The sequence below is a fragment of the Geotrypetes seraphini genome, chromosome 8 (genome assembly GCF_902459505.1).
Source record: "Geotrypetes seraphini chromosome 8, aGeoSer1.1, whole genome shotgun sequence".
NCBI classification, from domain to species: domain Eukaryota; kingdom Metazoa; phylum Chordata; class Amphibia; order Gymnophiona; family Dermophiidae; genus Geotrypetes; species Geotrypetes seraphini.
Window position 1 is genome coordinate 128,759,006 of NC_047091.1, and position 17,548 is coordinate 128,776,553.

Below are 17,548 nucleotides of genomic sequence, written 5' to 3' on the forward strand. Positions count from 1 at the left end.
GGTGGTTTCGGACTTTCCTTTCGATCTTTCCATTGTTCTTCCGGTCTTTTTTCCGAAGCCCCACTCGCCTCCTAGCGAGGTGGCGCTTCACACAATTGACTGTCAGAGGGCGTTGGCTTTTTGTCTTCAACGCACTCAGTCTCCTTGGACGGTTCCTCAATTCTTTTTGTCCTTCGACCCTAATTGGTTGGGACGCCCAGTTTCCAAGCGCACCTTGTCCAACTGGTTGGCTGCTTGTTTTTCCTTTTGCTACGCTCAGGCTGGTCTCGCGCTGCAATGTCGAGTCACGGGACATAAAGTCCGAGCGATGGCGGCTTCTGTAGCTTTCCTCAGGTCGACGCCTATCGAGGAGGTTTGCAAGGCTGCCACTTGGTCTTCGGTTCATACTTTCACCTCCCACTACTGCCTGGATACTCTGTCCAGGAGCGACGGCCGGTTTGGCCAGTCGGTTTTGCGTAATCTGTTTTCTTGTATTGCCAACTTCCCTCCGTCCCTTTTTGGTTAGCTTGGAGGTCACCCACATGTGAGAATATGCTGCCTGCTTGTCCTGGGATAAAGCACAGTTACTTACCGTAACAGGTGTTATCCAGGGACAGCAGGCAGATATTCTCACAACCCGCCCGCCTCCCCGAGGTTGGCTTCTTTGCTAGCTATCTGAACTGAGGACCATGAGGAGGGTATGCGCCCTCTAGTGGATCAGGAAGGCACACACATGCGTGGTGCAGTGTGCAAACTTGAAACTTCAATCAAGTTTGCTTGAAAAGCTGTCCGCGCTGGGGCTCCGTGGATGACGTCACCCACATGTGAGAATATCTGCCTGCTGTCCCTGGATAACACCTGTTACGGTAAGTAACTGTGCTTTACAGTACAGCTGGTCTCAGCCAATTCCTTATCCTTGGAGAGGGGGTGCTCAGGCCTGGGAAAGAAAAATTGTAGCTATTGCACCAGCCTTAGAGTGGTGCTGAGGGTTCATTTTAGAGGGGTAGAAGGCTCCCAGAAGTACTTCAGGTTTGCAGTCTGAGTGGGCTTGATAATGGATGAGTGTAGGGTATGGCATGGGTGAACAACACTGAGCTTCTTGTGGTACTTCAAACTTGCAGTGTTTTGAGGCTTTCAAGATTTCAGAGCAGTACAGGATAGATATAGATTTCTCATCATGCACATCAGGTACCAACTTATCCATTACACATTATCTCTTCAAGCAGGAATTGGTTCCTATGTATCACATTTGTCTGGACTATGGAGTTCTTCTGCCCTTGTTCTGAAAACTCTGCAAGATAAATTTCTATACAAAACAGTTTAGCCAGTTTTTAATTCTCAATCTCCAATTATTGTTCGACTGGTTTTTCTGTAGCTAAGGAAAGCAAGAGGAGATTGTAGAGTGGTACCTTGGACCATGTCATCTTCTGCCTTCAGATTTTGAAATACAGTATCTGCTGTCCCATGCAGTATGAAGCATGCATTAAATCCTGGTAATAGGTGAACAACTTTGGTCTGAGGGGCTGTCATACACTTCTCTTGGTCACTTGGGACAGGAGTGAGGTAGGATCAAGATATATGAAGATTATAGTCTCTGGAACAGTCTGCCAGCACACTTGAAGTCAGAATTGTCAACTAAGAATTTTAAAAAGAAATTGAAGTCACATTTTCAATTGGCTTTTGATCTTGCTCCCTGATGATGGCTGGTTTTACAAGTTGGCACAGAGTCTCTTGGCACTCAGAAGCTTATCTTTTCTATCTTCCATGCCCCATCTTTCCCTTTTTCCATTTAATTGTTTCACTTTGGTTTTTTCTGTCTGACTTTGTAGTTCTTTTCTTTTTATATTTTATTGTGCTTTATGTATTGTAAGCTTTTAGCTTTTATAAGACAAGGCTGTATATCAAATTTTATTAAACATACAGAGTGAGTGAAGAAAGCAAAGTTGCTTACCTGTAACAGGTGTTCTCTGTATTCAGCAGGGGCATGCAGCAACACTTGATGGTGAAGTCTCTGACTGAGCCTGATATGGCGATGCCCTCTCCTAGCTATAGTAAGCTTTAAGCTTACTGAGCATATACAGGAGTCCTAGTCCTCGAACCCCCCTCCCCTCCTCCTGTCGGTTTTGTCTCTAGCAGTAGAGATGAGGAGATGGCGGGTGGGCAAGTGTGGCTGCATTCCACTGCTGTCTGCGGAGAACATCTGTTACAGGTTAGCAACTTTGCTTTCTCCGGAGACAAGCAGGGAATATGCAGCCCCACTTGATGGTGAATCCCAAGCTGAAAAGCATATGGGAGATGGAAACAGTCTATAATGTAAAGAGGTTACGTAAAACTGATTGGCCAAAGCAAACATCTTGAGCTAAACTTTGGTCTAAGCAGTAGTGTTTGGTAAAAGTATGTACAGACAGGTAGCTGTTTTGTAAATATCCTGGATTGGGATGGACTTCAAGTTGGCTATTAAAGTTGCTGCAGCTCGCAATTTATGGGCCTCAATTGGAATAGGGGGCTGAATATGAGCTCTGGTGTAGCAAAAATGGATACAACATGTAATCCAAGACAAAATGGCTCTCTTTGTCGCTGGTTGTCCACAAGTAGGTAGGTTGTAGGAAATGAGAAATTGCTTCTTCAATCTAAGGAATGAAGTCGTTTCTCTGCCTCAGAGGTATGTGGAGGTGGAAAAAAGGAAGGCAAGGTGATGGTTTGGTTCTGATGGAAATCGGAAACAATCTTGGGAAGAAACTTAGGCTAAGTTCTTAGCTGCACCTTATTTGGAAAAAAATTGTAAGTACGAATAATAGATGACTAATGTTTGAAGCTCACTAACTCTTCTAGCTGATGTGAGTGCTATAAGAAAAAATGTTTTCCAGGAAAGGAAGTTTTTGCAGAGCCCAGCAATTCGAAGAGGTCTGTCATCAATTGATCCAACACTACATTGAGGTCCCAAGATGGAGTAAGGACTCTCAATGAAGGTCTGAGATTGGTAAGACCCCTCATGAAATGAGAGGGTGCTGTGAAATTGGTTTAGCATTGATTGAGTAGTATGCTGAAATGGCTGATAAATGAAGTCTGTCAGAGTTCGTTTTTAGTCCTGAATCGTACAAATGCAGGAGATGGGTCTAGACATGGTCCTGTGGGCAATGCAGAGGTTGTAGACCTTGATCCAGAGCCCATAATGAGAATCGTTTCCATTTTGCCTGATGGGATTTCCTTGTAGAAGGTCGTCTTGCTGCAAGAAGAACTGTTTTTTTTTTTTTGTTTGTTTGTTTTTTTACAGATTGTGAGTGAGGAAGGTTGGTTAGGAGTGAACTCTTAATTTCCAAGCCTTGAGGCTCAGACTACGGATATTGAGATGTAGAAGCTGGCCATTTTGTTAAGATAGAAAAGAAGGATGGTCACCTAAGGAAATTGGAGGTGCATCCAGAAGATCCAGGAGCAGTGGTGCAATGAGAATGAGGTGTGCTTTGTCTGTTATAACCTTCTGAAGAATTCTGGAAATGAGAGGAAACGGTGGGAACACATAGAGAAGAATGTGGTTCCATAGAATGGAAAAAGCATCCCTTGCCAGAGCTCGTGGAGCTGAGTGTAGAGAACAAAAGAGGGTGCACTGTGCATTGATTGGAGAAGCAAAGAGATCCACTTGAGGAGTTCCCCATTGATGGAAAATGTTTGATAACACCAAAGGATTGAGGGCCCATTCGTGTGGGTTGAGTTTCCTGCTGAGGGAGTCTGCCAGGATATTGATATCTTCTGGAATATAGACTGCATGAAGATATATTCGGAGAGTCAGGGCATAGGTCTAGAGATGATATACTTCTCTGCAGAGTTTGAGAGATCCCGAACCCCCCCTGTTTTTTTATATAAAACATGGTTACTTGATTGTCCGTCTGAATAAGAATATTTCTGTGATATATCCAGAGACAGAAGGCTTGAAGAGCATAAACTGCTCTGAGTTCCAACTGGTTGATGTGTAGGGACTTTTCGGTTGGGGACCACTGACCCTGAGTCCAAAGGTTGTTGAGATGCACCCCCCTGCCTTGAGTGGAAGCATTGATGGTGATGATAAGAGAAGGCGGTGGGAACTGGAACGGACATCCTGCCTGTAGAAAAGTGGAATGAATCCACCACAGAAGGGAATCCTTGATATTGGATGGCAGAGGGATCAGTTTTGATAGCGAGTGGAGACGCCGATTCCATTGGAACTTGAGGTGCCACTGCAATGGACGCATGTGGAGTCTGGCATGTGGTACTAATGAAAGTGAGGCTGCCATGTGGCCTAAAAGTCACAATATGGCTTGAGCTGGTAAGAAAGCTGATTGTCTTGCTTGCTAGTTGGATGATGGCCTGATGTCTTTCTTGAGGAAGATAGGCTCTTGCAGAGTTGGTGTCTAAGAGTGCTCCGATGAAAGTTAGGGTATGTACTGGAGTTAGCGTGGACTTTTCGAAGTTGATGATGAAGCCCAGGCTTTGCAAGGTATTCAGAGTGGTCTGAATGGTGAGAAGGTAGTCCTTGGAGTGAGCCACTAATAGCCAGATGTCCAGGTATGGAAACACCATATGCTGTGTTCTTAAATGGTAAATGTGCCGCAACCACTGCCAGGCATTTTGTGAATACTCGTGGAGCTGATGATAGGCTGAACGGCAGGACCTTGTATTGGAAATGGCGATTAAGAAATTTGAATCGGAAGAAGCATCAGTGGGAAAGATGAATGGGAACATGTAGGCGTCCTTGAGATCTAGGGAAGCTAACCAGTCGTGCTGTTTCAGGAGAGGCAGAATCACGGGAAGGGAGAGCATTCTAAACTTTTCCCTTTTTAGACAAGCATTGAGAGATCTGAGATCGAGAATTGGACGGAGGCCTTGTGTCGTCTTGGGGATGAGAAAAAACTTTGAATAAAACTCTTGATTGCTTTAGAGAGTAGCATTTCTTCTATGGCATTGTTCTGGAGAAAAAGTGAGAGCTCTGCTGCAAGTTAAGACGCATGTTGAGGAGGAACTCTGGATGGTAGCCAGGTTTGGGAAGGCAGGGTATGGGACAGGAAATTTAGTCGATACCTCTGAGACACAATTCTAAGGATCCTCTGATTTGTCGTGATCTGTTCCCAAACTGAGAAGTGTTAGCCCCCGGAAGATTGTCAAAAACTAGGTGCAGGCTTGAGTGCAGGAAGTTGAGAAACAGCAGGTTGTTTATGGTCTCTAGGATGTTGTCTTGACTCATACTGAGAAGGTTGTGAACGCTGCAAGAGAGTTCTATTATAAGGAGTAAAATGTCATTTCGGATAGTATTGCTGATAAAATTGATATGTTCTACAAAAATGAAAAGTAGAAGGACGACAAAATTGGGGAGACTGATCAGAAGAATGTGCTGAAAGTTCACAGCTGGCTGAGGAATCTTCATTGAGTTGTAAAAGGTGTCCTTTACACCAAATAAACTGTCTCCTAAGCAGGGAGCATCCGTCAGCCTGTCGTGAAGATCCTCTCTCAGATCTGATGCCTTTGGCCATGCAATGCGTCTGGCTGCTATGGCCACTTCCACCGTGCTAGTCATCATATGATAAGCATCATAATTTGTTTTGTTTAAGTGATAAGTGGATCTTGAAGAGCCACATGTAAATTGGGAATGGATTCAAGACGAAGTCAATTCCAACTGCTGCAAGATTGAATTCTGAAAATGTAAAATTTGAAGCTGATGGGCCATAATTTTTGACGAGAGCATATAACCCTGGTAGACTTTACGTCCGGTAGAGACTGAGGCAGCAGCCTTTCCCAGGAGGAGCATTAGTAGGAGTTTTTGAAGCCTTACATTTCTTAATGTCTGATGAAAACCATAGAATGGTGAGGAAGCTGAAGGAAATCATGACCAGGTGCCTTTTGCACCTTGCATTTGATCTCTAGGCGCTTGGAAGCCATGGATACTGACAAAGGCTTTTGCCAATCTAGTTGTAGATCTTGCAGGATCTGATGCACTGGTAGGGTAATGATTTCTCTTACTGGAGACTTACAGGATTGAAGGATAGTCAGAAAGTCCTTACTACCTGAGGGAGTTGTGTCCGGACTGAGACTTAAAAGAGAGTATACTTTTTGCTAAAACTTTGGGTAGGTGTACTCCTCCGTGACAGCCGGCTGAGGAGGAGACAGCGCAGGTTTATCTAAGTTTACCTTCAAAGGTTCCTGTTGATCCGGCCATTCTTTGGGAGATGAAGGACTTTGGGTTGGAGAGGAACAAATGGGAGTACAAGGACCCCAATCCATATGTGGTGTTATGTCAACTTCAGCTTGTGAGGGTAGAAGTTCTATACAGTCAGGGCATTACTGAGGCTCCAAAAAAGGAAGAGGAGGCGCAGGCTCAGGATGTTGAAACCGAACTGCACTATCATGCTTAAATTGTTGAAAAAGCATGAAAAAATTAGACATGAACTGAAAAGACTGAGAAAGCAGGAGGAGAACCTGGGACCGAAGGAGACGGAGCTATTTGTTTAGGAGGTACCTGTGGAGTGTCCAAGTCTGGTAGAGAAGCAACTCTCTTGTTTTTGGCACGGGCATGTTTAGATGTGGCTCCAAAAGCTGAAGGCAAATCCTTGAGAGAAAGAAGAGGAGAGGATAGTGAGGCTGAAACAGGATCCACGGGAGCTCTCTGAAGTCGCTGGTGATGGACTGATCCCTGAGATATTCTTGGAGGGATGTGCCACTGAATCCATCGATGGTGAAGAGGGAGTATCCAGCCTCTGCACCATCGGAAGTTTTTTCTTTTCCTTTTTCTGTGGCGCCACCAGTGCTGAAACTTTTTTGCCTGTCAGTTGTGGTGGTTTGACGCTATCCTCCCCTGCCAGTACCGAAGCAGGGCCCTGAGGGGAGGGAGCTAGAGAGATCTGCTGCTGCTTCGCCGGCTTTTTCTCTGTGCTGGCGCAGAGTGGTGTCGAAGGTGTTCTACTGGACATTGTGGCCAGCGGGAGTCTTCACAGTCCTAATAGCTGCTGTGGGGAAAAGAAAAAGTGTCTGAGCCAGTTTTAACGCTGAAAAAAACTACGGCAGGCAAGTTGTGAGAAAAAACAAGAACGGCTCTGTTGCTCTTCCATTTGAAGTATTGGTTTGTTTGGGGGGAGGGGTTCCCCGAGGCAGAAATTTAATGCTGAAGAAAAATACTTGCGGTTTGTAAAGAGAATCAGAATTCTGGCTCCCTTCTTGTGTTTGCTGCTGTTACTGAGGCAAGTTCTTTTTATTGTCCTAGGTGTTTCTACTTTTTTGTTTTCTTTTTTTTTTTTTAAGTATTATGTCCTAAGGGCTAGAAAGCAAAGGCTTTTCTGTCTCAAAATTCTTCTTTTTTTAAAGAGAAGGGGAGAGCTGCGACTGAGTATGAGCAAGTCAGGAAAAAACTGACAGGAGGGGGGGGCTCGAGGACTAGGCACCGACACACCAGGCTCAGTCAGAGACTTCACCATTAAGTAGGCATTGCTGGCTGCATATCCCCAGCCTATAGCCAGAGAATAAGAAAATTCCAAGGATAAGTGATAAGTGGGCTGGGAGTTGGAGATGGGCTTTATACTTTTAATATTTGCCTTGAATGTGTTTTGAGGGAAGGAGTACTGGAGATCTGACTTGGCTTTTACTTTCATATAGACTCTGTGTTAATTCCACTTTCCCCAGTGATGAGACAAGATGGCCCATTGCTCAAAGGGGAAGAGGGGTCTCGCTTACCTTCCTTTGCACAAGTAAGTACTTGTCACGTGTTGGATAGGGGTAGGAAGATAAGAGGTGTTTATAGGATGAGTTAAAGATATAGCTATGCAAATGGATACAAGACATGTGGGGGGGGGGTGAAGATGTGTGATCTAGAATGAATGAATGCAGCTTGAGAGATGACAGAGTAGAAATAAGTCTTAACTTTGTTTTTCTTCTGTAGATGCTAAGCACAGGGAAAGCAAAATGTGAAGTGTGGCCAAAATCTGCCTTAATGAAAAAAGGTATGTGATAAAACACTGCTGAGGTGAGAAGCATGGCCCCTGGTTTGCTGTCACTGCTTCATTTGCTTACTTATCTCTGCTACTTTCTTATCTCTGCTGCTTTCTCTTTGGGACACGTCAGATATATAATGCTGATGTTACATAATATACTCCCAAGATGCCACAGGAACTTGGGTCCTTGAGGATGGTAATGAGATGGTATTCTAGTGCTGTGAAATTAAGGGAAGGTTTATTGTGCATGGCATTTTGGGAGAAAAAGGCTGCAATAATAACTCTTGACACTATTTGCAGGTGAAAACAGTCCAACACTTCTTGCTGCTGGAGATAGTGATAGCGAAAGTGATGGTTCTGACCAGATCCCGGTACCCAGCTTCCAGAACTCCTTTAGTGAAGCCATTGAAGCAGCCTTTCTGAAATTAGACACCCCATCTGTTTCCCATCCACCTGTGGGTAAGAATTGAGAAGGGAAAGGCGACAACAATATAGTAGTTAGAAACTGCAGAATGGTGAGCCTGAAGTCTGTACAGGCAAAATGGTTGAAACTACTATGGAAAACAAGCATTACTGACTAGATGGATAAACAGCCTTTTGGGGTAGAGCCAAAGTGGATTGACTTAGGTAATTTTTTTTTTGGGGGGGTGTTTCCTCCGACGACAAGCAGGGTGATATGTACATACTGATGTGTGGTGATATCTGACAGAGCCCAGTGCGGGAACTGCTCTTAGTAATTGTGCATGTGTGCGCCTTCCTGCCTACCACTGTCATGTGTGACCGAGCCAATCTGCTCTTTTCAAAGGAGCTTGAGATCATGTCTATTCCTCCTTCTGTGTTGTCTCACTGTTTTATTTCCTTTCGTGCAAGTGCTTGCACAGAGTCAGTGGCTTGTTGCCCTTTTAGTTCCCTAGTTTCAATAGTAAAGATTTTTTTTATTTTTCCAAGGCTCACTAGGTCCACTTAGGCCTTAAGCGTTCTGATTGGGGATATTCATTTTTACTAAGATAAATCCATTTGATTTCACCTTGGCTATTTTTTCCAACATGTCCTTTAAAACTTGAGTGGTTACAAAAAGTGCACCTGGTGCAGCAAGTTCATATCCCTCATAGATATTCATAAGTGCTTGGGATCAGACCATAATTACTCCTTTTGTAAACAGATGTCAAGAAGAGTACTTTTTTTTGCATTGCTTTTCTCAACCTCTGAACACATTTTTGACTCAAAGACTGGGCCATTGACTTTGGCATCAAAGGCATTCATTGGTCCCAATGACTCCCAGAGCTGCATTGTAAATTTCCACATGCCTTGATGACAAATGTTAGTAATGGCCATTGGGATCGGGTATCCTTCAATCCCACCCTGAGGACAAGTAAGAATTTTTTTGTCCTCGTCGATGCCAAGGGACCCCAATGCTGTGTGGACGAAGACCAAGATACATGTACATCTGTCCCATCTTAGACCTAAGGACCAGAAGTAGTATCTGATGAAGCAAAAGTGATTCAGGTACAAGATTGGCAGTGCTTTCTGGATTTAAAGGATGCTGTATCCACATTCAGATCTATCCCAGTCACAGGAATTATTTGATATTTTTACATCACTACCAGTACTAAGTCATGCCTTATCCCAGGACAAGCAGGTAGCATATTATCACTGATGGGTGACGTCACCGACAGAGCCCCGGTATGGACCACTTTAAAAGTGCATTGCCACTTTAAGAATTCAAAAAGTTTGCAATAGCCCGAACTGCGCATGTGTGAGTGCCTACCCGCCCGATGAGGGTGCGCGGTCCTTCATTTTCTTAGTTTCCGCGGAGCTAAGAAGTCGCGTTTCAACAGCTGTTGAAAATTTTTTCTTTTTGCTGCCTTCCCGCTCTCGTGGTTTTCTGACTTTTTAGTCAGTTTTTTCTTTTCTTTCATTTTTAGTTTAAACAAAAAAAAAAACTAAACATTTCTGTTTTTTTTATTTTTTTCTTTTACCGTCGTCAGTTAGGCTTGGTGGGGCCTTATGGATCACCATACTGTTTTCTCCCCACTTTATGGCTGTTTTTCCATGCAGGTTTTTTCTGCTCCATTTCCCATCAGCGCGATTGCTTTGCTGGGGAAATTTTCTTCACACACATCCTTCTGTGGTTCTAGCAATGTCGGGTCCTCAGCCTTGCCATTTCTTGCTTCACCTGCTCTTCTCCTCACCAGAGCATTTTCATTCTTCAGAAGCAGTTTTCCGTCAGCGCCATCAGGAATCCAGCACCCGCCGGCGTCAGTAATCCAGTGCCCAGCCTACTTCAGACACCGCTCTTCCAGCCCGCAACGACATTGACGGGCCCAATCTTCTCTAAGTAAGTTGACTCGCAACTTTCTCTTTTGGGCTTCAGGTCATTGTAGCAGTGAGTCTAATCCTGCTGACCTTGGTCATTGTAGCAGTGAGTCAAGTCCTGCCAACCTCGATAAGCCCCATCTCTGGCACCGATGGTACCGGTTCATAGGCCAAGAGACTGCGCGCCCTCATCGGGCGGGTAGGCACTCACACATGCGCGGTTCGGGCTATCACGAACTTTTTGAATTCTTAAAGTGGCAATGCACTTTTAAAAGTGGTTCATACTGGGGCTCCGTCGGTGACGTCAACCACTTCTACGATATTCAATCCCTTACCCGCCCTTCCTCAGACTGCCCCTCACCTGGCTGTTTTTTTCAACAAAAAAATCTCCAATCTCAGATCTACCCTTTTTACAACCTCCACCAACCATCTGAACTATCTTGATGCTCAGTTCCATGACGACAAAACCAGGACTGATTTGTACTGGAACAACTTCACCACCCCCTCCTGGCAACAATTCTGCAAATTTTACTCAAAATATGCCAACTCCCACTCAAAATATGCAAACTAGATTGCTGTCCACCAAACGTAATGAAAGTTGCCCCGACCTCCTTCAAAGCCAAGTTATATACCTGGCTCTCCTCCCAGCTTCAATCTGGCTCTTTTCCTGAGGACCTAGGCCAGATACTTATCACTCCTATAGTTAAAAACCCCAAAGACTCCATCTCCCTTATATCTAACTACAGACCCATTGCAAACATACCCCTCTTTACAAAGCTGATGGAAGGTCTGGTCAACCAAGAATTAACAACCTATCTGGACAAATTCAACATTCTAAATGATAACCAGTCAGGCTTCCGCTCCGGTCACAGCACTGAAACTGTCATCGCTTCTCTGGTAGACTACCTTCATAACCTGTTCAGTCAAGGCTCAAGCGCACTAGTTCTGCAATTTGATCTCAGTAGTGCCTTCGACTTGGTCGATCACGCCATTCTCCTGAACTGTCTGGAATCTATCGGTCTCTCAGGAAACGTGTTAAAATGGTTCCAGGGTTTCCTAGGTAAACGCTCTTACCAAGTTTACAGTGACAATTCCCATTCCGCCAGCTGGGCCAACTCCTGCGGAGTCCCACAGGGCTCCCCCCTGTCCCCCACACTGTTCAACATCTACCTGGTCACTCTAGGTAATCTACTGCAAAGCTTGAAGATCAAATTCTACATCTACGCCGATGACATCACTTTAATCTTTCCCCTAACCAACATAACCCCTGAGATAAACAATATCCTAGCAACAATCCTAACGCAAATCGAACTATGGAAGGCCGATTTCAAACTGAAACTCAACTCAGATAAAACCAAATTCTTTCTGGCGAGTCCAAACGACAAAATCAATGACCCTTCAATCTCCCTGAATGGCCAAGTCTTTCCCATAACAAACTCCTTAAAAATACTAGGAGTGACTCTCGACCGCAACCTTACCTTCGAAACCCACACCAACCTTCTGGTCAGAAAAGGCTTCTCCACCCTATGGAAGCTAAGATCCATCAGAAAGTACTTCGACACTGACCCCTCATTCCGCTTACTTGTGCAATCCTCCATCTTAAGTCTACTTGACTACTGCAATATCATTTACCTGGGATCTTTCAAAAAAACCACTCAAAGACTGCGAATCATCCAAAACATGGCAATCCGACTGATCTTCGGCCTAAAAAAATGGGAACACATAACTCCCTACTACCAAAAACTTCACTGGCTACCCTTGGAAGCAAGAGTGCAATTCAAGTTCGCCTGTTTCTGTTTCAAATCCATTCTCGGCTCGGCCCCCCTATACTTGGTACCCCATTTTATCCTAGACCGCCCATCCAAACACACTCGCAGAACCCACCTGTTTAGCTATCCTACTCTAAAGGCCTGCCGCTACAAAAGATATCTAAATAGAACTCTCGCATTTCAAGCAGGTCATCTCAATAACTGGCTGGCCCACATCATCTCACGCGCCTCATCCTACCTAAACTTCAGGAAACTACTAAAATCTAATCTATTTACCAGATTTACAACCTAAATGCCTATATCCACTGCATGAACCCCCTTTGTTATACCTACATTTTTTTTATTTATCCTTATGCAGATGGTCCTGACCTTCTTTACTGTACTGTTTTGCTCTGATTGTACCTTTTTTTTTGCTCTGATTACTCCATCTTTCACCGATTGTACCATTTTCTCTGGCACCTAGTTTCTCTGATTGAACCATTGTAACCTTTCGCTGATTGTCCAGCCCTTCTTCACTGTAAACCGCCTCAAACTACTATGGCTTTGGCGGTATATAAGAAATAAATTATTATTATTACTGGTGTTTTTTATTTCGGGCTCCGCTTCGATATTGATGAGTGCCTCAGTGTAGGCAGACTCATCTTGGAAGCGTGGAGCGACACCGATAATACTGCTTCATAGACGCATGGTACCGGTGTTTTTTCTTTCCTGATGAAATTTTTTCCGCACACCGATGGTACCAGCGATGCAGCCAGTGGTACCAATGTTTTCCTCTTTAGCAGATTTCCTTCATGTCGACACCATCATGTTCAACTGTATTTTCAGTTGTTACTGCCGATGCTTATGTTGACTTCTGGTACCAATCCAGTTTCAGTTCTTGACACCCATAGCACTTTCACAGGAGGCTTCTGCGTATAAAGCGACGCTGATGTTCTTTAACGTTGCCAGTGTCAATTCGCTATGGGAAGGTCTTGCAGTCATTAAACTGTCTTCAGCCTTCGACATCGACTCCCTGCTATCGATTCTGTATAGTTTGGGATTGAATCTCTGAGAGGAGGGGTTTTTTTTTTTTTTTTTTAGCAAGACCCCCATATATCTCTGAAGCAGTGGGTTTTTCACCTCATGCTTCTCTTTCCACTTCAGTAGGGTTAAGATTTTATTTTTTCACGATTCCTTAGGGGAATATCTGCACTTTATGCCATTCCCTTGGAAGTTACCTTCGCAAAGTTGTTCCTTTGCTAAGGACTTTTATTTTCCTTGACCTATAGTTGACTACTCAAAGATTTTTTGATTCCCTTTCTTGGTATTTTACGGGACATTTTTTGATATACCTTTAGAAACACTGAGGCTGGTGGAGTCAACTCTACAGGCTAGTGTATAGGTGTCTGTCTGGAGAGGGGCTTGTCGGATCCTTTCTAGTTCAGGTTGCAGCCCTGGTATTCTTTAGAGGTCTAGTATGAGGATGGCGTCTTGTCCTCCCTTTCTGATGTCATCCGTTTCTTAAGAGTGGTGTAGTTGCTTTGTCTGCCCATATGCCTGGCAGTTCTGGCCTGGGATCTTAATTTAGTCCCATTTGGTGATGGTGCACCCTCTGTTTGAGCCCTTGACTTCTTGCTCGATGAAGGATTTTTGAAGGTGGTGTTTCTTGTTGCCATTACCTCAGAGTTGCAAGCCTTCTATTGTCAAGCTCCTTTCTTGGAGTTTTCTAAAGAATGTTTGGTTCTGCAGCCTGTACCATCTTTTTTTCCTTAAGGTCCTTTCCCCTTTTCATGTGAATCAGACAGTTTCCCTCCCAGTTTTGGGTAATCGGGACAGATCTTTGGAACACAGGCAGTTGCACAAGTTGGATGTCCGCAGAGTTCTCTGTGTATATATGAAGAGAGCTCAGGAATTTAGGCAGACGGATCGCCTTTTTGAATTGTTAGCGGGCAGCGGTAAGAGGGAAGGTGCTTCTATTGCGTGTTGGATTAAGGAAGCCATCGCTACAGCATACCTTCTACAGAAGAAATCGGTCCCTGACTTTCTCAAAGTTCATTCTATGCATGGTCAGGCGGCCTCCTGGGCAGAAAGTTCGCTTGTGCCTCCAGTGGATATTTGTAAGGCTGCCATTTGGTTCTCTTCATTCCTTAGTGTATCACTACTGAGTTGACATTCAGGCATGTCAAGACGTGGTTTTTGGCAAACAGGTTCTTGTTGCGGCCCTTTGGCATTCCCATCCATGATGGGAACTGCTTTGGTAATTCCCATCCATCTATGCCGGTCTGGAGGGATACTAAAGAAGGCGAAATTAGGTCTTACCTTTTAAATTTTCTTTCTTTTAGTCCCTCCAGACTGGCACAGAATCCACCATGTGAATTTTTTCTGAGAAATATGAAGTTGATTTTTTGTATATACGTATTGCAGTCTTTTGTGAAGCCTTGCTTAAACTAATGAGAGAAAAAGAAAAATTGGATGAGATGAGATGAGCGAGCAAAGGGCTCTGGTTCAGCTGGCAAACTGGTTTTCAGGAAGGTTTCTATTTTACCTTGAACAGTTGACGTAAAAAAAAAAAAAATGTTTTGGTTCCTGCTTGGCTATTCATGGACTGCTCTCAATTTGTTTTGCACAGCCTATTTATATTACTCATACAGTCTCCAACTGCTGGAAGAGGAGGGAGGGACTAAAAAAAGAAAATTAGCAGGGGGACCTAATTTCTCCTTTCCTTGAACCTATTTCTCCCGACACTTTTTGTTGAAAAATGTTTTAAGGAGGTATTAGGTCTTTGTGAGCCAGATGTTTTTGTTACACTTGATTGTTTCTCTAGAATTCTTTTCATCTCTTTCTCATAAACGTGCCACCATTGACGTCTGAATTACTACTAATGGCTTAAAATTAATCCCACAAAGACTGAAGGCATTCTTTTTTTTGCATACAAATCAACCTGTAGTGAGTACACTTTGAATCCAGGGATGCCCATTAATCTTAAAGACCATGTTAAGGTTTTGGGAGGAGTTTTTGAGAAATTCACAAATTTCTAATGTACAATAAAAACAACTTTATTTTATACCTTGCAGCTGTTAATGTGCCATAAACCACTAGTGAATTGTTCTTCACTTCAGCCTTTGATCCACTCACTGATATCTCACCTTGATTACTGCAATTCTTCATATCTTGGTTTACCTAATACTCAAATTAGGCATCTTCAAATGATACAGAATGCATCGGAGAAACTTCTTTATATATCAAAAATTTGATAGGTTTACTCCTCTTATTTGGTTCTAGTCAGTTATTGTTGCCCTTTTAAAATTCTAATACTGATTCATTAGTTTCTTCACTCAAGTTGTCTGTTTTTTTTCATAAAACTTTTGATATCTTTATAAATGAACTCGTCTTTTCTGTTAAATCTAACACATTCTTTTGGTAGCCAGTCACATCATCAGATTTGGTCTGATGAAGCATGCCATAGTTGCTTTGGTGTGACAGCTTCTATGAGGGGGTACTGAAAAGTTCTCAGTCCAACCAGACAACTTTCTAAATTCTGAATGTTAGAAATGAAATTCTATGTTTTGACATTGTTTTAGATCATGTTTTTATTTTGTATATGCCTTTTGGTATATCAATGTGTGCTGTCCTGTTCTCTCATCACTCCCAACCCCCTGTCCCACTTGGAGCTTTTGTAAACTATATTTGTTTTCTCTACAGTGGAAAAGGGAAGAAAGAAAAAGAAACAGAAGCAGAAGCTGCTCTTCAGTACATCTGTTGTCCATACCAAATGAGGGGGAGGGGATTACCAGTCTCTACTCCATCTTTACTAAAGTCTACCAGTCAAAGTTCAGCACCTTTTGAAATGGGAAAGGAAACTCACGCACATGCAGCACAGCTTGCTTCTCACTTGTATAATCCTGCTTCTTTGGAAACTACCCCCATGCCAGCCCAAAATGGACTAATTGCAAGCATCCCCATGGATTCCACAAATATAGATAACATCTGTAAAGAGATCTGATGATAAAATACTCTTCACCATGCAGTATCAAGAGTGGCTGTGTATTTGAAATTGTGAATTTGTATGGAATCTGTGTGTATCATCACACAACACCTTTATAATCTTTTCTTGTCCTAGGCTAGTAATGGGACCTTACAGAACTGGTACTAGAGAATCCCTTTCTACTCCTCACTTCTCCTGGGAAATGCTAGTGGTACCAGTATAGAGATTGAAGTCCCTGAGCAGACCTTAGCTTTGGGTAGTAGTTTGTGCTGGAGCTGCTGTTGATGATAGCTGATCTTAAGCTCTTACCCAACTCCCTCCCTTTTTTTAGATGGGTTTATGGAAAACATAATGTCCCTTTCAGAGTACCTATGTGTTTTGACTATTACATTTAATTGGAGGGGTGGTTCTGATTCAGTTCCTTATATAAACTTATAAGGGTAAAACATCTGGATCCAGTTGAATTTCTTTTCTTTACTAATCTTTCTCTCTTGGTCATTTTGTGTTTTGATGTTAGACTTAGAAGGTGGGGGAGTTAACAGAATAGTATTTTAATTTGGTTGTCTAGCATTGCAATGGATAGGGTACTGGTCCCTGTATGTGTGATTGATTGGTTGGGGTGTTTTTTTGTTTTTTTTTACCCTCCCTCTTTCAGGGGCTGATTATACATGCTTCTGCTTAGAAAATGTGGGATTTATTGAATAAAATGAAAAGTGGTAATAAATAGACATGAGAAGGTGGCCTGCTCTGGTTTCATTTAGTGTACTGGCTATGGGGCCTTTGGACCTACAATGGGGATCTAGATAACTGCTGCATGTCCTGGCTTTTGGGTGGTTTTCAGATTTTTTTTTTTTTTTTTTTGTTTCAACAGGAAGAATGACTATGTAGTCTTGTGTCAAATGCTTTCATGTGCAAAACCAAAAGGCCATTTGTTACTACTTCTTGACCCTGTTCCCAGGATTCTTGAGGTTTTTTTGTATAGAAATTTAATATTGTCTGTTGCCATCTTTTGTAAATTAGAAGAGGACTAGGGGGGGAGGGGGGCTAAAATGGTTGGCAGTACTTTTGATTTTTTCTTAGTAGAGCTCTGCTGAAAAATGAGTTCTTTGACAAGTAGGCACTTTGTTAAAACAGGCATCATAAAATTAATTCTTCTATTTTGCTATGTATGGGCAGGAGTCCTATTGTAGACTGTCCACACTCTTCAAGAACTGAAGTTACATTAACTTAAACCATAAACCCTCTGACAGTTTCAAATGAGTGGTCATGTTAGGTTTGTAAAGAAGATTTAAGCTTCATGTGCCAATCTTCAAAGAGACTGGCTTTTTTCAACTAAGATTTTTGTGCAAAGCCCAGTAGAAAAAATTGCCTACAAAATTTTATATGAGGTAATCTGGGGTAAAATGACTACCCTGCATACAACTGATGCCAAAATTTGGTCTGTGACATCAGTTCAGCATGTCATTCAACTACACAGTAATAGTTGTATGACTTTACATCACATTGGTTTGTTAATTTGATCAACATTGTACATGTAGAAAATTGTATTCATTTTGCACATAGCTAATTAC

The 17,548-nt window shown here is 43.0% G+C and overlaps 1 protein-coding gene across 1 annotated transcript in view; it reads left to right on the plus strand.

Moving 5' to 3' along the window:
* RNF10 (ring finger protein 10) overlaps positions 1–16,718 on the plus strand; it is a 70,875-nt gene extending 54,157 nt beyond the window's left edge. Inside the window, exons 14-17 of the mRNA XM_033954629.1 lie at positions 7,594–7,685; positions 7,877–7,937; positions 8,229–8,387; positions 15,695–16,718. Coding sequence (XP_033810520.1) covers positions 7,594–7,685; positions 7,877–7,937; positions 8,229–8,387; positions 15,695–15,768 — 386 coding nt within the window. The 3' untranslated portion in view covers positions 15,769–16,718. The remainder of the gene's footprint in view (positions 1–7,593; positions 7,686–7,876; positions 7,938–8,228; positions 8,388–15,694) is intronic.
* The last annotated feature ends 830 nt before the right edge of the window (positions 16,719–17,548 follow it).